Raw genomic sequence first — 21,610 nt, 5'->3', positions numbered from 1 at the left:
GGGGAACGTGATAACAGCAGCAGAGCGTCAGGAATCAGTCAGGAAGGCCGAGGGGAGAGAGGGAGTGGGGGAGGGAGAGAAGAAGAGAGGGAAAGCACACGCATGAGGGAGCGAGGCGGTGACTTTTTTAATATTTAAAGACATCTGTGCTGATGCAGGAGTCTTGAAGAACAACAACGGATAAGGCTTATAGGACTCAGAATCTCACACACACACACGTTTTTGAAAGACTAACACACATACACAAAATATATGTAAGACACACTTGTATACAATATGGTATACAATACACTCACAGATACAAACAGACACACACACTTTAACTGACATGACGTAACACACACACACACACACACACACACACACACACACACACAGACACACACACACACACACACACACACCAGGTCTAAAGAACTTGACGGCTCCTGCATCATCCCCTTATCCAACTCACTGCCCTCTCGTGTTGTAGGACAAGTCGCATGAGGAGGGGTCACCTCCATGATCATCATACCCAAGGCATTCTCTTCGGGAGGTCCTATCTCTAGGGTCTCCGTCAGTCTTGGTGCACAACACACAATGTTACATACATGATTAGTGAGATGGTCGATCTGAACTTACTCCAAAATAGCCCAAAGCCCTTTAGCTTTTAGACAGCTAGGATCCACTCTCTCACTGGCTATATGTCAACAGCCCAGTCAATTAACAAAATTGCAAAAGCACTACAATCAGAGGTTTCAGGAAGAGATTAGTAGTATCCTTTAGCCAGTATATGATCCTGAGGAACTCTCTGCTCTGCGATAATAAAGTCTGTTTCTTCTACATGGACCAAACCTAGTTCTAGACTAAAAGAAAACTTAATTTTTATTGAAAAAAGCTTTTAGTCTAAGATTAGGCTTAATCTATGTATGGGAAACTGGCCGAAGTTGAAGTTGACAACTAGTCTGTAGTTTCTATGGATCAAAACGTAAAAACTAGCCCATCATGTAAAGTTGAAAAAGTTGCTATATTTTCAGCCGTTGTGTTTTAACAGATAGAGCCTGCTGTGTAGAAGACTGTTGGGGCAGTAAAAAATGGATGTCAACATGTCTCTTTAGAAGCTCACTTACTGTTCTACAGACACCATGGCTGTGTTGGTCTCCAGTGTCTTCTCTCTCTCTGCCTCCCTCTCTTTCTCCTTCTCTTTCTCTTCCGCCTCTGAAAGACATTCAGACTCACTCATCAGCACTGACAGTGGAACCTCAGACGCAGTCCAGTCCAGTCGATTTGAGTGGTCTCCTATGGGCTTCAGAGTTAATATTACACCACAGCCATCGACTTAGGAAGGAATGGAGCCAATGCTTACTGGCCCTGAAGGCCTCCGCACACAGGCATCGACATGAGTGTGACGCGCTACGCTTTCGCCATTCGATTACACTAGATTCCATTGTTTTCAATACAAGTCTGCACACCTCCGCCGAACCCTTTCACACCGCTGTGTAGATTACGATTCAACACTATTTAAGTCAAGTCAACACTATTTGTGAGTTGTGCCAAATTGTAAATTATCTAGGCAACAGTAGACTGTCAAGGATGAGACCAACCTAGGATCTATTTCAGAATTAGCTACTTTTGGAATGGTCATTTGACATTCAACACATGACTTAAATGCCACTGCTCTTAATGTTGGCTACAGTGGTTTTAACTGGGCAATCTGGGGCAAAACTGGTAAACATAAATGGCTCTGCTTTTTCTACATCTACAGGGCATTATAGAGACACTGCAACGTGCAAATTGAGCTAACATTGCAAGGACAAATTCAGTCTATTAGAAATTAAGTCTATTAGTCTTTTACATTGGTAGTAAATTCATAGTACAATCGCTACTGAAATGGAGAGGTAAAGCAGCTGCTCCTCTTTCTCAACCACAATGCATCTGTGTGAGTCAAATACTACTGGGACAGGCCTGCAATCAGGGATAAATGATCAAAGTGCCCCAAGCACAACTCTAAGGAGGTCAGTAGTTGATCCACTTTTAAAATGTAGGTTTATATTACACATATCCGTAACTGGTCACTTATGAATATCACAAAAGATGAAGTGCTATGACTTACTGAAAGCGTGCCACTGCCAGGGGCATTTATTGGTACAATAAGAAACAAGCAGATTTATCAGGGTCACTTGTTTTTTACCAGATTTGGTTGCTTAGAAACAAGGTTGCATTTACATGTAAAAGGGAAATACAAATCTAGTGAGTGGTGTTTTTGAACTATCGGCACAATGTCAAATGAGGGTTATCAGGGTCCCTCTCTCACTCTCTCCACTCTATTAGAGCTCATTTAGGGGTGTGTAACACGCTGCATAATGATAAGGCTCAGAGAGTGAAGATCCTTCTTGTTTGTGCTTTACAAAGGTTGCATACTGAAGTGCCTGATACAATACAAAGGGGACAGCTCCTTTCCTGCTCACCCTGGAACCCCTGTGTGTGTGTGTGTGTGTGTGTGTGTGTGTGTGTGTGTGTGTGTGTGTGTGTGTGTATGTATGAGTGTGTGAGAGTGTGTGTGTGTGTGTGTGTGTGTGTGTGTGTGTGTGTGTGTTATCCCTCTCACCCTCCATCAGATGGTCGCTCTCCCTCAGCAGCATGTCAATCTCCTGGGCGGTGGGTTCCACCAGCTCAGCCCCTCCATACTGACGCACAAACACCAACACCAACACAAACAGGATGAGACCTAGAGGCACTAGGAGCTTTCCACACACAGCACAAAACAGCTATTGTGAGGGAACACATACAAAAGCTATTTTGCAGTCAATTTACTCCCCTCCCATCTGCGTTCCTGATGCAATGTGCTGATTGGCTGGAATTGTTTATCGCTCCGCCTGAACGAACACCAAGAGTTTCTGAGCCCGCACACTGAGTAAACAGCTAGAGGACGGCTAGGAGCAATTCGTTTAATTTGACGAAAACTTTATTGGAGTCCAACAGTTTTCTCTCCCTTTAAATGGAAGCAAACTAAATCTAAATAGGACACCTCAAATACCTCTACAACAGGTATATCAGAGCACCATGAAGCTCACTAAAAGTGACTGAAGTGTGTGCCACTGCAGAGGCTACAGCTTAGTTAGTTTACCTCAGGCATGCGCAGGGCTGTCAGCTCATTTTCCCTTAGAGTGATGCACTCCGGGGACACCATGTGGCCAGGAGCTACCGGACCAGTGGAGAGAAAGAGAGGATATCGGCACTCATAGGAGTGTTCATAAGCAACAGTGTGGAAAAGAGATCAGAGGAGAGGAGAGGAGAGGAGAGGAGAGTTGTGGGAGAATCAAAAGACACACACACACATGATGGAAGAGGCAAACCCAAGGACGTGAGACCAGGATCTCAGGGTGTCTGTTTGTGTGTGTGTGCGTCTGTGTGTGTGTTTTTGTGTTGGGAGCCTATCCCACCCTTCCACTCACCCTCAGCCTGGGATCTTCTCGGGGTCTTCACCGGAGGGCGCTCAGGAGTATGGACCTCCAGGAACCTCCAGGACTGAGGAAAAAAACACACCGACACTCACAGGGTGCAATCAAGAGTTCACACAAACGGGAACTATTCACGGAGAGGAATATTGATTTGCTGTTGGTCTGTCCTTGAGTTGTGATTCTAGAGGGGGCGCCACGTCTGAGTTTGTGGAGTGATTATCCATTCATCTCTGATCCCCCCTGGTTTAACGGCATGTAGTGATTTAAGACCCGTCCTTTTTATGCCAAAAATAAACAGAAAACACCCTTTGCCACGGCTGCATTTCTGCTTCTATATCCACCCTAATCTTTTTCCATCGAGAGAAACCTTGTTTAACTTGCTGCATATAAGTTGTATGCATAATAACATACTGCATAACATATTGAGAGAAAGATATTTAAAATACTGTAAGTATATGTATGCAAGCGATATGAATCACTTGCAGGTTTGTATTCACAGGCATCTGAAGCCACAGTGTGTGTTTGTTAGTGTGTGTATGTGTGCATGTTTATTTATGTGTGTGTGTGTATGTGTGTGTGTGTGTGTGTTCTGTGCGTGTTTATGTTGAGCAAAATGACCCGTTCACATTGGAACATAATTCTCTAGCAATTATCTCGGAGTGTGTGTGGTTGGTGTCTTTATCGCCCCCTAAAAGCCTGAATGGCAGCATGCTTGAGAAATCGCTAACTTCATTTTTTTTCGTGATTAATGTCACCGACGTTAAGAGTCTATTGATCTGACTCGCTTATCAGGGCTAAATTGATCCAATTACATGCCTGATGCATGTTTTTTTTGTTATCAGTATAAGTGCATGGGGAATATCTGTTAGATTGATGCTAATGAGCTTTTGAGTTCATTTGGGGCATGTGGTCTTATGGGCCTCTCTCATTGTCCTTGATGTATTGCGTGTTCAATCACAACATTAACTGAGATCTTTTATGGCCTTGCAGGTTCTTCAGAGCTGAGTTAAATTCGATATCTGGTAGGATGTCTTTACAGCTGCCTTGGCATATCTGGTTACTATCTCTGTGGGGCTGAATAGCCTATACTGACTGGAGCCTTAACGACCTCATGTAATATGGGCAATCAAATGCTCTCCTCTTATATGGAGACATAGAGCAATTGTAAAAGACGGCAACTACTACTATAAAACAACAAATAGCATTCTGTTTTTGAGACATCAACTACACAACTGTGGTAATTGGATAAGGATTTATCTAGAAGTATGACTGTTTCCAGCCTCTCTGAGCTCACCCAGAAGGAAGCCACACTGGCGGTGGTAGACAATGACAACACCATAGTGTAGTTGAGAGGACAGGTAGAGAGAGAAACGTGGTCGAGGCAGACTCGGGTGGACAGGGGGTACCTTCACCAACACATACTCAATGATGTCTTCACTACAAGAACACACATAAACATTACAGTGAGATTTTATGTCATACTGCTGTGTGTGCTTATGTGGTTACGTTAGTCTTACCATGTTCGTATGACGTTTACTTTCAGAACCTCCCTTCTAGTGATCCTTATACCCTTGGTGGCTGCCAACCTAAAGTTACAGCAATCATAACACAAATAATGTTAACAATAACATTACATTATTGGGGACTACTTGTTTATATTTTATCATGTAAACAATGCAACTTTTTTTTATGATAGCCTAGCCAATGTTTTAATTTGTCAAGCAGCCCATTCATTTGTTCACTAGATGTCAAGTCAAGTCAAGTTTATTTATATAGCGCATTTCATACACAGAGGTCATTCAGTGTGCTTTACATAAACAATTAAGCAAACAGTAATAGCAGAGAGGGCTAAAGCGGAGCTAGTAATCAAGGATCTTTCGGTAATAGCAAACAAAAGCATAAGGGCAAGATGTCATTATCATCCAATAGCCTGTGTAGTTTCTTGACAAGGAAAATGAAATCCAAAATCCAAGACGGGGGGAGCCGTCAACATCGACCAATAATCCCATTCCAGTCGGGAAAAATGTGTTCAGTAAATTGGCAATATCGCCACAACTTTGAAAAATAAGAATGTGTATGTCGTGTGCAAGTTGTGTAAAAAGTAATTCTAAAGTAATCAAAATATGTTACATGTTTTGGGTAATCGGATTACATTTATTTGTACATTTGATTGCCATTAATTTGTAGTCAGTAATTGATGACATTTAAAAGTAATGACCCAACACTGGCCATGGATAACAACTTAACCCGATAAGACCCAAACAATGTTTAAGATCAAATTAACTGCGCTTTATAAAATTCACTTACCTCACAGCACAGATAAAAGTAATTAACGTTAGCATTAACATTAGCTAATGTTAGGCTAGCTGTGTTCACTTTACATTAACATTAGGTTATCAACATCAGTTTCCACGTCGATGTGATTTTACTAAAATATTTGAAAATGATTTACCCATATTTTATGATCAATCTTGATGGTTTACTGGCTTTGAGCCCTACTCTCTCACTCACTCACCAGATTGTGGAGAAGCAGCCTGACTGGTGCTGCAGGACTTCAGGGTAGTAAAACATTTTTCCTGAGGTAAAAATTAAAGTTACAGCCGATATAACTTGTTTTCACTGCTTCTGGAAATAAATGTGAGTTAGCTGAACTACGTAATTGTAGAAAAGCTAGATTGTGTTGTGTCTGTATTGCCAAAACTATCTTCGGGTTGCTGTATGTTACCAGAGTCCGTCTGATACCATAGACTGTAAAAAATAGTCTGATACTGGTGTGGTAAAGTTTAAAACTGGCACTGCCACGAATATGATGAGTAAGTTTGCCGCCACTTGATTGACCAATCATAAACTAGGCCTGGCCCGAATTTAATTTTAAGTGAACAAAAATATCGATTAATTTAGAAAACACTGAATTAGTCATAGTAGATCAAATACCATCAAATATTCAGCACCAACAAAGCTATGTGGGGTTCATCTTAACAACATGGTAATCACCTAATGTTATTCCCTTGTTAGACTCTGGTTATTCTCAGTTTCTAAGTGAAATGTCATTCATACATGAACAAAGTATATTTTCCACTGGTCGTAAAAGAGCCCCACCCAATTAGCACACGCTAGCAGTCAGCGAACCAATCAAACTCCCGAGAGTACCCTGGGGAGTTCTGAGTGGGCGGGCCTATGACGTTTCTTCTTTTTTTTTTATGGGGAAACGAGCAGTTGCATGCCACGCCTCTGCGTGAAGAATGTCAGAGTCAGATTGAAGCAAGTTTAAGGAACATATTTGTTGGCGAAGCACAATTCCTTGGCGGAGAAGAAGGAACAGAGAAAATGGCTTATCATAATCAGTACCGACCACCTCAATATAACAGCGCGCCGCCAGATCAAGGTTTTCTGTGGAATATATTTCAGAGGTGAGTGCAGCAGGAACGCTTTCTTGGTTCCGCATGCGAAATTAACGTTATAGCTTCAACTGCAGCTACGTACCATAGCGCAGATTGGGTTCTGACAACTCGTTTACCGTTAGTAAACCATTGAATGCGTTGTCCTCCGTTATTTCAATCGCAGTGTCGCTTGAAAAGTTACTACAGCTCGTTTTAGGACGGAGAGGAGATGTTCTTCTGGCAGTAAGTAATTGATGTGTCATAGTTTCTCCTTTATATACAGCCAGCACTATCATAACTAACGTAACATGAAGTCGTGTCCGAGAAGTTGGTTATGGTTAATCGTCTTTTCACATCCTAAGGGCAAGGCCTTGAAAATGCATGCTCTTGATTTTCACGTGTTCGTGACACATTAACACTAACACGAACTGCAAACTAATTTCGAAAACGTTTTCTGTCCGTTTAACGTAGGTCAGCTGTCAGTGGTAGCAGTCTAAATTGTTGCAAACTTCCCGTTCAACTCCCTTTTCACAATGAGTTCCAATTTTGTGTAGAAGAAGGGGAGTGGGTTGACTAGTTACCCCTTGTGGTAGTAACGAGTTATGTAATACTGCAGAGGGTTAGATAGCTGCTTTCTCACAACATTACATTAACTTGCCGCGGGGTCTGAAGACGTGAGTAGTTCGTGGAAACAAGCAATGCATTGCAAGCAATCACGTTTAAACTGTGTAAACTTTACACACTGAGTATTCAAGCATTCAGATTCTTCCGGGCAGTGCTAATGTAGTAGACTCATATTCATTCCTTGGTCATATGATTTGAGTACGGTCAAAGGGCTAAATCAATGAGTCACACCAGCTCAGCCTCGTCTATTATTGTCACTTCGTTTGACTCATAGACTCAACAGTCTATTGACTTGACTCAGAATTCCATCTGCTTTCGCTCCACCCATGATCACGACTTTCCATGACAAGCATCCACAAATCTGAACAGGTAGGCTACTGTAGATTTAGGCTTCTACAGATGAATCAGATCCGGATTGAGCCGACTGTCTATGGCTGCTACTGCAGTAAATCGTTTAACAAACCACCTCAAAACGCCAGAGCGTTTTTACAGTGCTGGCAGAAATAACATGAGGGAAACATTTTGTGGAAAATCAGTGTACAACTTGGCTTTCCTCTGCTCCATTACAGCGCAAGGAAAGAACAGCCTTTGTTAAAGACAAAAAAAAAATCTTGGCACATCTGCTTTATCTAACATTTATGGGTAGTCCACAGTGGGAGAGAAAGACAGATGGGCTTGCTGGAGGGGTAAAAAATATGTTTGTTTTTTTTGTCTCCAGCTACCCCATTCTTTGTGTAAAACTCTGTATCAAAAACTGTGATAATATGACGGATGTGTAAAGTATGACTGAATCTGTGTTGGGTTTCTGTTTCCCTGGGTTGTTCAGACAGGTCCTCTTGTACCTCCCGTCCCAAATATCCATGGGTGCTCCTTGTTTGGGAGGCAGAGGTGGCCTCACTAGAGGCTACCGGTTGTGTTTTCCTTTGGGGCTTTCCCGGTCAGGACTGCAAAAAAAAAAAAAAACACAGGATTTGTTGTTGGTATGCAGGACTTGTCAGGTTGCTAGGGAACATGTGAGTCATGAATTGGCTGTATGTGTTCAACAAGGGCGGTTATTTTATGACCAAAAAAATATGGGGGACTGGCCTATTTCTTCCATTCCAGCTGATTGCAAATGTTTCTCACTCAAGGCACTCTCTTAACTACCAAAAGATAAAAACGACTACACTTTAATAAATAGGCCAATTGTGTGTGCGAGAAACTGTCCAATCCATTTGCATCTTTCTTCTTCAATTGTACTTTCCATCAACGCATGAAGACACCCAAGACATCTACCTTAAATCTTATTAAAAAGATTAGATTAGATTAGATTCAACTTTATTGTCATTGTGCAGTACAAGTACAAAGACAACGAAATACAGTTAGGACTTATTGGAGGAATTATTGGTATTTCATATTCCAAAGGTTGTCTCTGTAGCTAGCCCTCCACCCTGTTCAGGCATTCTTTTGTGCCCCAGACATTCCACAAGTGAAGTCAATTTATGCTAGCCTAGAAATCTAGACGCGCCCCTAGCGGCAGCAAATTACATTTTCTGCCAGGGCTAGTCTAGCAACTCTCCGTTGGCTTGTGAGCTCCAGAAATCGAAACTCAATCAGGCCAATGAAATCGTGTATAGAGTCGTTAGGTGGGCTTAACATAATGATTGATGGCAGAGTTGCAACGGTTTGGCTTGAATTCCCTGCTACTTGAAAACAAATAAGATGGTTGTTGCTGTTGGCGAACAGTGTGACACGAGTTAAGCTTTTATTAAGTTGGCAAACGTTTGAACTAGCCAACTAGCTCCGTTGGTGGGAAACGCATGGGACTCCTAGCGCTGCCGCTGTCCTATTGCGTGCAGAGGGAATTTGAAAGACAACTGATTATGCCGCCCCTCGGACTGAGCACTGTGAATGGTGAGTGCCCAGACCCTACATTTTAATGTGGGTCTGGCTCGTCAGGCTAAATTTATGCCTCTCTTACAACCTGACTGACACACTGGCAGGACTGCACAGGGCTGCTGTGTTGTTACCATAGTGAGGTGCCATTTTTCCTCCATTTTTCTGTAATGCAGTGTTTACACACACATGTGATCCTGTCACGGCAATGTCACTTGGCTAGTTTTCTCCCTGTGCTGAAGGATACTTTTGGTTTCACTTTACTTCCCCGCTTTGACACTGTGAGGGGGTGGGGGGTGGGGGGTAGAGAAGTGCTTCATTCTTGTGAAGGAGATGCAGGCGATGTGGTTTCACTTTACATTCATGCAGCCTCTTTGTTTCCTCTCCAGGGTTGACAAGGACAGAAGTGGTTCCATATCAGACACAGAGCTCCAGCAGGCGTTATCGAACGGTATGGTTACGATTTCTCGCCCATTTGCAGCAGCCACACCTCTCCAGCTGTCCTCGGTTCAACAACTCTTTGACCATTGGCTTGTGCTATTATGAAATGTGTTGTGACACGTTTTTAAATCAGTGTTCCTTTAATAAGGCTAAAACTTTATACTCCAAAGGGGACCATATTGGTAGGCTATAGACAGACCGACGCTGTGAAGCAGACAAAAGCACGACTGTATGATTCAGGAAAACAAGCACTTCCTAAACAAGGCAGGAAATGGCGGTCTGTTTCTGTCACCTGATAGGCCAGTGAACACTGTGGTTTTTTTCTGTTGGTTAAGAGGGGTGGCGACAAGCATACCTCATCCTGTAACAATCTTCAAACAAGGCTTTGACCGAATTTTCCTATGGAAATGTTGTCTGTCTCCACAGTTTTAGAGCATGACCATTGCATTTGACCCTGACCTGGTGTGAACCAAACAGGAGCTAACGTCCAGACACATCCAGAGGTGAACGGGCACAGAGTCAGCAGTATGCTGGTCCATGTTCCACCTCTGGTAGTGGTACCACGTGGTCGTAGTTTGAATTGGCTGTAGTGGGCACAAAATACTCAAGGTTGACCTTCAAAAAATGGCCCAGTATTAACTGTAAGTGCTGCAGTGTAAGCCTTGCATTGCACCCAGTTTAATTAAACGTCTTTCAAAAAAAAATACTCAGCCAGCACGCTTTGGAGTTGTGTCTGATTATGCACACAGCCATGGGGGCTTGGCTGCACGATAACCAGTTATCAGTGAGAACGCAGAAACAGATACTCTGTCCCACGAGTGAGTGACACCATTAAGTGTAAGAACATTAGCCGGACAGTAATCTCTGTGTCTGTGTGTGATGTGAGTGAATGCATGCGTGTGGAAACGATAAAGTGTGTGAGTGAATATGTGTATATGAGCTTGTGCAACTCTGTGCTTAGTCTGTGCTTAGTGTGTGTGTACTTGTGAACGTGTGCCGCTGTAAGTATTAGGTGCTGTCCTCGGCTGTACGGTTCAGTGGCCCAGCTGCTCCTGGTGCTGTCAGCACGGCAGCAAAAACGGCAGAAACCCAGCTGGCTCTCTGTGTGTCCTGTGGGACAACAACACACACACAAACACAGACCTGGAGTCAGTCCCTGAAACACAACATCTAACTCCCTCAAGATCTGATCTGGAACCAGTGCTAAGCTTGTATACAGTATAGCCCATTATATTCCTATCCTGTTCCCCAGCCAGTACTGCTACCAGATCCATATCTTATTTGAGCTAGATATAATCTGTTTAAACTATACCTGCAGTATTTGAAATGGCAACACACATGTTTCCCACTGAAACATATCCAACTAGAAAATCCACCCAGGCCTCCTAATGCGGTATGAAAGAGCTCAAACACTTGCTTGACCTTTGTGTGTCCTCCACTTCTAGCCTCTCTTCTCTTTTCTTTCTTTCTTTCTCTCTGTCTCTCTAACTCTTTTTTTTTCTCTCTCAAATTCAAATTTCAAACAAGCTTTATTATTAGCATGACCATAGCGCTGTACAGTATCAAAGCATTTGTGTATCTCCCACTGATCTCTCTCTCTCTCTCTCTCTCTCTCTCTCTCTCACACTCTCTCTCACTTGATTGTGTTTCACCATCTCTGTCCAATTAAGGGTGATCTCCTTTGGAGCCGCTGTCACCGCTGGCGTATTTACGCCCTGGCCAAAGCTCCACTGCTGCTGCTCTCAGCGTTTGTCAGGGTGCAGATTTACGTTGCCAGTCATTTTTTAAATGGGACTGGAAGAGAGCTCAAGTCTCTGCACCGCTCAAACAGTCTGTGTGGAGGGCTCTTTGGGGGAGATTTGTGTGAGTGTGTGTGTGCGTTTCAATCTGTGGGGGAGGAGGTGTGTGTGTTTGTTTGTGTCTATGGGGGAGGAGAACTAGAGGAGGCGAGGGGGAAGTTAAAAAATGACCAGGCTGCAGTTGAGCATCTCATGCCAGCAAGCAGCACCAACGTCAGGCAGGCTGACACTGTAGCACAGCTGCATTTGTGAACTCCTGCACCTCTGAGTCCTCCTCCTCCTCTCCTCTGCCCACCACTGCCCGCCCGTCACCATGTTGTGCCCCCCGTCCCACGATGATTCAGTCAGACTCAGCAGTTGCCTCACAGAGCTTGGCGTGAATCAGCAAATCACTGCTGATACGTTTTTTCCCCCCATCGTGTGATGCTTCACGTAAATATTTTTGTTAGCCTTAATGATGCTTAGCATCTGTATTACTACAGCTGCAACGTGTTTCCCCGACTTGGCTCTCGCTACTACAGGGGTGCTTGACTTAACCTCTCAAATATCGAGCAGGACAAACATGTCAGGGCCCATTAGAGATGAGAGTATGCCAAACTGTGGCACAGTTGGTATGCTGACACACGCCCTGGAGACACTGTAGCCTGGCACAGCGGCTGGGTGCTGAGGTGGCATGGTGGCACAGCACACTTCACTGCTCTAACTTACTGCTCAAGACGTGGAGCATTTTGTGTGCCCCCTAGCCAAGGTCACAGGCTCCTTGCACACAGCCGAGCGTGAATCATGGTTATGGGCAAGGCTTTAACTGTATCATAGATTGCTTTAGTTGCAAGTATCCCATATAGGAGCTGCAAACCCATAGCCTCGTCAAGCTGTTGTTAAGGTGCATGTATTGCATGTAAGACGCAACTCAAAAAGCATAAGAGTCGAATGCTTTGGGCAAGTAAGTATGATGTTTCTATTAATACTTAAGTTGTGCCCAAATATATGGGGGCAGCTTTCTGTACAAGGATTTTAGCCTAGTCCTTAGCCTAGTCCCTAAAAGCTGTTTTCAATAGAGATTATAATTTTCACTTTCACCTTTTAGATGAGGACTAGTCTTACTGGTAAACCGGTGACTGCAATTTTATTTCCACAAGCATGTTAAACGGCAAGATGCTTTTGATCATTTTATAATTTCTACTGTCCATTTCTCATCAGGTGATGGGCTGAAAGGCCAAGAATTTGAGAGTTTTGTTTGCTGGTGATAGGTTTTGCAACATGGAAATTAGATTTATTGATTGATTGGGTGGGTGCCCTGAGAGGCACCATTTTCTGAAATCTCCGAATTACTTTTGGATGTTGATGTGGTTATTTTCCAAGACCTACAATAAACTTTGATGGTCCTTCCAAATTTACCGCCGTAGAGACCTGGGGCACCATATCTGCTGTTGAATTCATGACCCATGAAATAACTTGGTTCTTCCCATTTGCTGGTGCAAGTGCTGTTGCCTCCCACTGTGGCGATCAAGAGAGCACTGGTCCCATTGCAAACCTCCTTTTCTGTGTGTGACATCATGCAAGTATTAGCTGGCGCACTAAAATAAAGAATGGGGATGTTCAGAGCCCTGTGGATGAACATTAATATGGTTTATTACCTTAACTAATAGGCTGTGTGTGTGTGTGTGTGTGTGTGTGTGAGAGAGAGAGAGAGAGAGAGAGTGTGGTGGCTAAGTGTGTGTGTGTGTGTGTGTGAGTGGTGGCTAAGTGAAAATGTGTGTGTTTCTGTGTGCGTGTGTGTTTGTGTATTCTCATTAAGTCTCCACGTTGGCCTTGATGCTGTCAAGCTCTCAGTAGGTTTGAGTGGAGAACTGTGGGGTTCAGTGTGTTAAGGTGTGTACGTGTGTTTATTATCTGAATGTGTGTGTGTGTGTGTGTGTGTTGACCTGAGCTCAGTCCTAACCCAGTACAAAGCAGCCTAGAGCGGGGTGGTGTTGTCCTCTTGGACTCTGTGTGTGTGTGATGTTGCCTCTGAAGGCCTGTGAGTTTATGAGTGCTGCCTTAATTCCATCCACCCCTCTACACTGGGATGGAGGGAGGGTAGAGGGATGGTGAGAGAAAGAGAGCCCACTGTGCTGCAGGACAGAACCCTCTTTGTGACTGCAGCCAACACGGCATGAGCACCAACCTGCTCCCTGTCCTTGCCCACACACACACACACACACACACACACATACACAAGCAAAGCATACAGGAAAGTACACACACATGCACACACACACTTACGAGTATGTAATTACACACAAGACTACACACTGTATTAACATACATGTCCCCACAAATACAAGTATTTACACACTCTCTCTCATTCACACACACACACACGCACACGCACACACACAAGCAAAGCATACACGAAAGTACACACACATGCACACACACACTTACAAGTATGTAATTACACACAAGACGACACACTGTATTAACATGCATGACCCCACAAATACAAGTATTTACACACTCTCTCATTCACACACACACACACACACACACACACACACACAATCTCTCTCTTGCCATGGCACACGCTATGCACAGACACATACACACACTCACACACACACTCACACACTTACACACGCTTGGTGGCGTAATTATTGACCCAAGCCACCATCAGAAGTTTACGCCACATTTCTTTTGACACTCTCTGTCCTCTTCAACACCACTGGTCAGTCTAACTTAACGGCTGCTTGGCTGAACTGTAAATCTGTTGGTCTGTTGCTAATTTTTCTCTCTTTCCCTCTTATTTTCCCTTCCTTTCTTTCTTTCCCTCTCTTCTTGCCATTTCTTCATTCCCCTTTCTCTCTTTTCCTCCTCTATCATTTACACACTCCCTCTCTCTGAGTGCTGTCATGGATGTTCTTGTCAGTCTCTGCTCCACCAGGCTGAGGAACTTTTCCCGGGGCAGTCGGGCTAGCGTAGCAGGGCTAGTTGGGACAGACTGGTGACAGCTTCCTGCAAACTTTCCTGTGGCTGGATAAGCTGAGAAAGTAGTTCATCTTCCCCTCTGCAAATCCTCCCTTCCCCCTCTGCTCCATCCTCACACACACTCTCTTTCCCTTTAATTATTCTTCCACATTATGCCCCCCTTACTGATTTATTTGAGTTTTACCTTAGTTTTACCTCAGTTCTTTTTGTCTGCTATTTGGATTTCTTTGTTTTCCGTATTCCTTTTCTTCATCATGAATATTGTTAATCAGTTTCCCTTGACTACATAGCACATACAAAATGAAGTGACTTGACTTGGCCTTACTAAGACACTCTGAAGTTATCTTTCTGTTACATCTGCATCTATTTCTGCCACATCTCTTCTACTCCTCTTTCCGTCTGAATACTGTTCTTTCTAGCTCTCTCTCTCTCTCTTTCTCTCGCTCTCAGTTTATACATCTCTCTCTAACATACATACAGTACACACAGACAAACACACAGACACACACACACACTAACACACACCCCATATCCCTGTGAGAGTGTACACACACAAACACACACACACACACACACACACACTAACACTAACACACACACCCCATATCCCTGTGAGAGTGTAGGTAGCATAGGAGAAGTAGCTGAGTCAGTGGAGGTTTGGAGGATTTATTTTTTGTGACGGGGTGGTGCGGCTCTCCTGTCCTCCCTGTTGTGTTTCCCTCAGCACCCCGTGCGGCTACCGCTGCTCAGTTCTCAGTGTGGGCAAGTACAGATAAGAGGAGCGAGAAAAGAGATTGCCCCCTCCTTCTCTACAGGATGATTCTTCCTTTTATAATACTTTTTTTTCAAACCTCTTTTCTTTCAGTAGTAATTCTCAGGCAAGAGGGTCATTTTACGGTCTCTGCAAACTTTTCCCCTCTCCGTCACCATCACTGTCAGTGTGCTCACTCTCAGAAAGCACATTGAAGACAAAATATCAACAATCACATGTATAGCAATAAATGAGTGTGCCTATGGCCATACTTAGAGCTTTTGCTAAAGGCAAATGATTTTATCATTATGAAAACTTGCAGCTGAATAAAGATAGAACATATTGATGAATGACATTCTGGAAAAAGGGGGCTTGAGTTTGTTTTATAACCTTGTTTTATGTCTCAATATTTCTTCCCTTCAGGTACATGGACGCCTTTCAATCCAGTGACTGTCCGATCTATTATTGGTAAGTCTCCTTTCCGTTCTAGTTATGAGCCCCAACGGTTAAATAGTTCTATCCTGAGTTGCCATGCTCCTGTTTGTGTGTTTGCTGTGGAAACTACTTCATTATCTCATTAGATTGTCACACAGCTATGACAAACAGTTCTCTATGGGTGTTTACGTCAAGGTTAAACAGTAACATACAGCTGTCAATAGCAAGAAAAGAGGAGGTGTGTGTCATGGCGGGTGAATTCTTTTCTCACAAAAGAAGCTCGTCATCAGTGACTAAACCTTTCCTAGTTTACATTGCTAGTTATGAAATGTAGGTAAATTCATGTGAGGTAAATTCTGCATTTTAATTGTTTTGCAGTGTTTAAGTTGTTTTGTTGTATTTCAGTTGTTTTATATGTACTGGAGGCTATGTTGATATTGAGGTATTCACTCCCTCCCTGTGAACATCAAAGCCTAAATGATTGTGCACACCAGTTGAACATTCGCCGACATGAAACCTATAATTATGCAAATAAAATTGGAAGGATCAGGGAAGCAAGGCAGCAGCTTACATAAAACTTCTTTGGTGTCTCAAGAACATTTATCACAGTCCCTGTGATGCATGCTTATGGATTCAATTAAAGACATGATGTAGGCTTTTGCCAGCCATTATGTCAGCCATAATATTAGTAACAGTATTATTTTTTGTATGTCAAAGCTATACTTTATACTCATTCTTCCATATACTTTATACTCATTCTACTCATTCAGTGATGAGCGTATGCAGCAAACATCGGTGTGTAGCAAACCGGTGAAATGAAATGTTAAAGTGTCACTCCGGAGTAAAAACAACCTAGGGTCTATTTACGGTAGTTTAAACTTTTGATTGAGAGCAAATTTGCACTATTTGCATTATCACTGATTGGGCTTACAGTGATGCTTCCTGGCTTTCTGGTCTGGTATTGACAAATTAGCGGGCTCGTTCCATCGAATCAGCGCTGCACAGATCTGGTTAAACGTAAGCCATGGTTGTATTGAAAGATACAAAGATTTCTTCCTACAGATACAGGTCTTGTTATAACCTCTCTGCACTAGGTGTGACGATACACACACGTTACCATAAGACTGTCAGTAGACCCTTGTAAAAGTGGTGTGGCTCCTTGAAGAGTGTGACATCACTCCCTCCACATAGTTTTGGAGAAGGAGTTCATGTGCATGGGAAAACTTTTTTTCCCAGTGAAAACATCATAATTTACGATACTTCATGTGGGAATAAGAGGTGGGAAACTGGGGGAAGATTTTGCTACCTGAGTTGCCCAGTTGGGGGCTCGTCGTCACTTTTGTCGTCACGTTGTAGTTCATTTTTAGTCCTTGTGGACTTTTAGTCCTTGTGGAATTTTAATGTGAACTTGGGAGTTTGACGTTTTTGTCACTTGAAAAATGCCTTCTTTCACAAGCGTCTTACACCATATCTTTAAGCAAATACAGTTGTTTATTTAAGATTAGTGAGCATATGCTTTAATTTTTGTTGTGGCCTGTAAGTCTTTCAAAAACAAATGACCGTAGCAGGAAGTGTATCAAAACAAAGAGACACCAGACCCTCTTGTAACAGCTGCACTGTCAGTGCATTCATGCGCATGGGCAAAAAAATTTCAGTAGGGGTCATTCGAGACCGTCAGACCAGTACAGGAAGTGACGTCAAAATGCGTCATACCGGAACTAAGATTCCGGAAGTAGGTACATAATATACTTTACTGTTTATGGAGGATACAGTGGGAAAAACTTGTTTTCTTTTACAGTCTATGGAAAAATAGTCTCATTGGGTAGCAGCTTTTTATTGTTATTCGTAATTCACATTTATGTATTAAATAATCGATTGCGCCTGATTGTCCACGTGATCTGCCAGAGTCAGCTGGGAGGAGCTCGAAAAGACGACCCTTGCCTGGGCACACCAGCTGACGTGACTCACGGCTCATGACTCACTCACACCCCTGCTCTGTACACTTTCAAAGTTTACAATACTTCGGTATGTCTATAGAAACCCTCACCACACTACCACGGAAGTGTAATTATATTTTGAGCATTGTTAGGGGTATAAAATAGTGACGTAGCACCCTGCCTGGTTAGCATGACTGTAAGTCCATTCAGTGATAATGCAAATAAACGGTCTTGCTCAAAACACCACCAATGAACATACTTTTGTTCTCAATCAAAAGTCTGAAGTTATTAAATACTGTAAAAAGACCCTAGATTTTTTACTCCGGAATTCCAGTTTCAAATTTCAGGAATTTGAATACCCACATTTTCATATCTCATTATATCATACAGCAACCTTGCGCACCCAAAGGAAAACATTGACTATAATGATGCTACATCATAACAAAATGTCAGTCTTATAGTAATCAGTGAAGTTGACCATTGTTGATTTGTTTTATCAGAAAGGTTTTAAAATCTGTATGTACAATGTACATACAGTACATTGTACACAAAAACAGTACAATGTACAATATGTGAAATTGGCCTACGCTATTGTATTTTGATGCCAGTAATGATGGTGGTACTTGGAGAGCCAATTGTTTTCTGAGGTGGTACTCATTGTGAAAAGTTTGAGAACCGCTAGTCTAGAGTGTTGTGATTGGATCCACTTGTCTTATTAAATGTCTTGAATTGAAATGAAATGAAATGCTTTTGTGTTTTCTCAGCCATGTTCGACAGGGACAACAAAGGAGGCGTGAACTTCAACGAGTTCGCCGGTGTGTGGAAGTACATCACGGACTGGCAGAACATCTTCCGCACATACGACCGCGACAACTCGGGCTTTATCGACAAAAACGAGCTCAAGCAGGCCCTCACTGGCTTCGGTGAGCAAAGTAATGCTTCTTTCTATTTACCGCTTAACTGGTGCAAGGGAGACTGTGGTTGTCCAGAAGGGATATCTGGAGTTCTATGACCCTAGGTCGTGAAAGGTCAGCTCCGACTGCAAATTGTGTGAATGTCCACCAGTGTTCTAGAAAGGATAACATCTGTGGAGAGACACATTTGTATGTAGGTGTCTTCCTACGCATGATGATCTAGTTAGTAAGCATGACTAAACGTGCCTGCATTTTGTGTGGGTGTGTGTGTGTGTGTGTGTGGGGGAGGAAGAGTAAGTATTTCTGTTGGTGTGTGTGGGTGTATTTGTGGTTGTGTTAGTGTAATATATTGCTTTCGATTAAATTAAAAATCTCTACCTTTTATCAAGATGCACATTTTGATCTCATGGGTAGCCAGGCGTGCTTCTGAAGTGCTACTCAGCAGTCCGATGGTTAACTGCAGCTCACAAACACCTGATTAGCATTCCCCGACTCTCAGCTCCAACTGGGGGGGCGATCTTTAAGCACCTGAATCTGGGTTGCGCTGATTAAGACAAGGAATTCCATATATTTATTGCCTGAATGAAAAAAAGGACCTTGATATTAGTAGGTGGTTTGGGAAAGAATTGGCAGTTTCTAAAAGTGTTAGGCTGCTTTGATCCGGATTTAAAATTCTGGCATTTGTGGAGCTTCTGATTAGTGTAAAATGAAGTGCTGGGAAACGGTGCATAGACAATCCTTTTGAGGTAGAGCATGCTTGGCTACTCATGCTGAAAGACATGATTTGTGATTTTGTATTAGTATCACAGCATGCCGTCTTGCTTTCTTCTACAGGAGGAAGTTGCTAATCTCATTTGTATGCTAAACTGAGTCATTGTACCTAAAAACGGTTAAGACTGAACATGCATGAATATGTTTTGTTACACAAGTGTGCTTTCTCACTAAGACATTTTTTTTATCTGCCTGGCTACGCTGTTAGGAAAAAAATGGGTTTTCACTGGTCTCCTCAAAGACACTTAGAAGTTAGCTCAGACTCAGAGATCCAATTAGGATTCTCAGCCACCCTTTCAGGAACCTTTCTTTGTCAAGAGACAGTTCTGCAAAGGATACTTTTACAGAGGGATGTTTTTCAAATATTGTATTTTCTGACTACAAAAGGTTCTTTACGGCTGAAATTATTCTGAGTGTAACATTTAATGATCTGCTCTAGAGAGCCAAACAATAAGACCTTTTGTTTATTTTTCTTCTTTAATTGTGTAGCAATAACATTGAAAATATATGGCAAACCTCTCTTCTCAGGTTACCGGCTATCGGATCAGTTTTACAACACACTCATAGAGAAGTTTGACCGCCAGCGAAAGGGACAAGTGGCCTTCGATGACTTCATTCAGTGCTGTATAGTACTACAGGTAAGGGTTGTTAAGATTTACTATGTTGATACTTAATGGGCCATAATTTAAATGCTGGTCTAAAGTCTTAACCAAAGCTTGTTTAATAACTATGTCGTCAGTGGTGGGTCAGCGAAAAGCGCCACATCATGCTGTTAGTTCATGCACTTTGAACTTTGCTCATAGACTGACTTTGCACTTTTCCCAGCATTTCAATTAGGGTCCAGTGTGTCCAAACCCAGGAAGTGCACGTTTGCCTTGTAAAGTTAATGCATTGCATTCTACATGTGCAGCATTTAGGGGAACAATAGTTTTTAGTTATTCATTTGATCATACATTCATTAGTTTAATTGAAGAACAAAGACCCTTTCTTGTAGGCTGGTTGCTTCTTGATCCAATAATCTCTGATAATCTGATTTACGGGCTGACCATTGTGTAGTTGTGGTTTGACCACACTGAGAACAACATGATGGCATTGTTGGTTTTCATCCCCACAGAGGTTGACCGACGTGTTCCGGCGGTATGACACAGACCAGGATGGCTGGATCCAAGTGTCCTATGAGCAGTACCTCTCAATGGTATTCAACATCGTATAGCACACAACGGGAGAGAGCGAGAGAGAGAGAGAGCGAGAGCGTATACATAAAACTGGACACAGTACGTGCCAAAAGGAAAAACAAAACACAGAGATCCTCCACCAATGGTCTTCCACAACAAGATGACCAAAACACATCACATCTGGGTTATGGGGTGGGAAATAAGAACTTTTGAAATCAATCTGCTTGTCAGTGGTCACTGTATTGTATTTCTTAATGTTGTTTGTCTTAACAAAACAAAAAATCACAGTCATTTCTGAAATGTCTGTAAGTCTGTGTTAAAAGAAAAAAAAAACATACATTGTAAATACCATCTTTAGAATATGTTCGCATGCTTGTGTGACCTCCACAGTCAACGTCAAAAAAAAGCATGAACTAATATTTTTCTGGAGGTATACTTTTGCCGAAGCCATGTTTACAAAGACATACTGTGAAAGCAGGGTTGTGCTACGCCATGGAAGACCTGCTTTTGACTTCACTGACATGCCAGCTACGCCATGTTTGTAAAGACTTCTATTTTTAACCTGCAAAAGTACAGTAAGACAGCATCATATTTTAGGTAGGGTGACCATAAGGCTTTTTGTATGGCTTATTATTTTGTGCATGATGCCTTAAAACTGTAAAAAGGTGCAAACAAAAAAGCTCTTTTATTAAAAAAGTAAAACATTTGGAAAGCCATATTAAAAATATCTTGTCTCTCCTTATGTTATTCATTATGTATCAAAATATTATTAAAAAAAATATGGTGAACACTAGGTTGTAATGGATAGAGGAAGATTGTATGGTCATATTATTTATAAAATGACTGATGTTGTAGGCCTTTTCAGTGTCTGTGACAATATCATTGATAATTACATTATAATTATCACACTCTAATGTCACTACTGAAATGATAATTTGAATATTGCAAATACAGGCCATAACATGTAGGCTACCATTCTGTTATATGCAATTACTCGACAAACTGGACAGATAAATGCATAAGGGATGGATGTCTGTGAACCTATTTAAAAATGATTGTTAAACCACAGCTCAACTTTGCCCTCAAGTGCAAGATTTGATA

At 42.4% G+C, this 21,610-nt stretch overlaps 2 protein-coding genes across 3 annotated transcripts in view; one reads left to right on the top strand and one right to left on the bottom strand.

Moving 5' to 3' along the window:
• rec8b (REC8 meiotic recombination protein b) overlaps positions 1-6,284 on the bottom strand; it is a 40,605-nt gene extending 34,321 nt beyond the window's left edge. The window contains exons 1-8 of the mRNA XM_048265892.1: positions 5,956-6,284; positions 4,958-5,026; positions 4,721-4,877; positions 3,435-3,507; positions 3,107-3,180; positions 2,588-2,666; positions 1,110-1,197; positions 405-561 (exon numbers count right to left, since the gene is read on the bottom strand). Coding sequence (XP_048121849.1) covers positions 405-561; positions 1,110-1,197; positions 2,588-2,666; positions 3,107-3,180; positions 3,435-3,507; positions 4,721-4,877; positions 4,958-5,026; positions 5,956-6,011 — 753 coding nt within the window. The 5' untranslated portion in view covers positions 6,012-6,284. The remainder of the gene's footprint in view (positions 1-404; positions 562-1,109; positions 1,198-2,587; positions 2,667-3,106; positions 3,181-3,434; positions 3,508-4,720; positions 4,878-4,957; positions 5,027-5,955) is intronic.
• Positions 6,285-6,640: 356 nt separating this feature from the next.
• On the top strand, positions 6,641-21,251 carry pdcd6 (programmed cell death 6). 2 transcript variants are annotated; one of them, XM_048266453.1, is made up of 6 exons: positions 6,641-6,850; positions 9,709-9,770; positions 15,701-15,745; positions 18,414-18,581; positions 19,863-19,972; positions 20,449-21,251. In XM_048266453.1, exons 1-6 carry the CDS (start codon positions 6,768-6,770, stop codon positions 20,545-20,547), a joined length of 567 nt encoding a protein of 188 aa, XP_048122410.1. In that variant the 5' UTR covers positions 6,641-6,767; the 3' UTR covers positions 20,548-21,251. The 2 variants fall into 2 exon arrangements, with proteins under 2 accessions (XP_048122410.1, XP_048122411.1); XM_048266454.1 differs by having other exon boundaries at positions 6,645-6,850; positions 18,414-18,572.
• The last annotated feature ends 359 nt before the right edge of the window (positions 21,252-21,610 follow it).

Source organism: Alosa alosa, chromosome 16 (genome assembly GCF_017589495.1).
Source record: "Alosa alosa isolate M-15738 ecotype Scorff River chromosome 16, AALO_Geno_1.1, whole genome shotgun sequence".
In the NCBI taxonomy this organism is placed as follows: Eukaryota; Metazoa; Chordata; class Actinopteri; order Clupeiformes; family Clupeidae; genus Alosa; species Alosa alosa.
This window is presented reverse-complemented; position numbering and strand designations above follow the sequence as displayed.

Bases quoted from the DNA above. Each gene is read 5' to 3' on its own strand.
- pdcd6 (XM_048266453.1), top strand. From the start codon at position 6,768: ATGGCTTATCATAATCAGTACCGACCACCTCAATATAACAGCGCGCCG. The intron at 15,746-18,413 runs GTAAGTCTCCTT...GTGTTTTCTCAG, and splicing joins GACTGTCCGATCTATTATTG to CCATGTTCGACAGGGACAAC. The intron at 19,973-20,448 runs GTAAGGGTTGTT...TCATCCCCACAG, and splicing joins AGTGCTGTATAGTACTACAG to AGGTTGACCGACGTGTTCCG.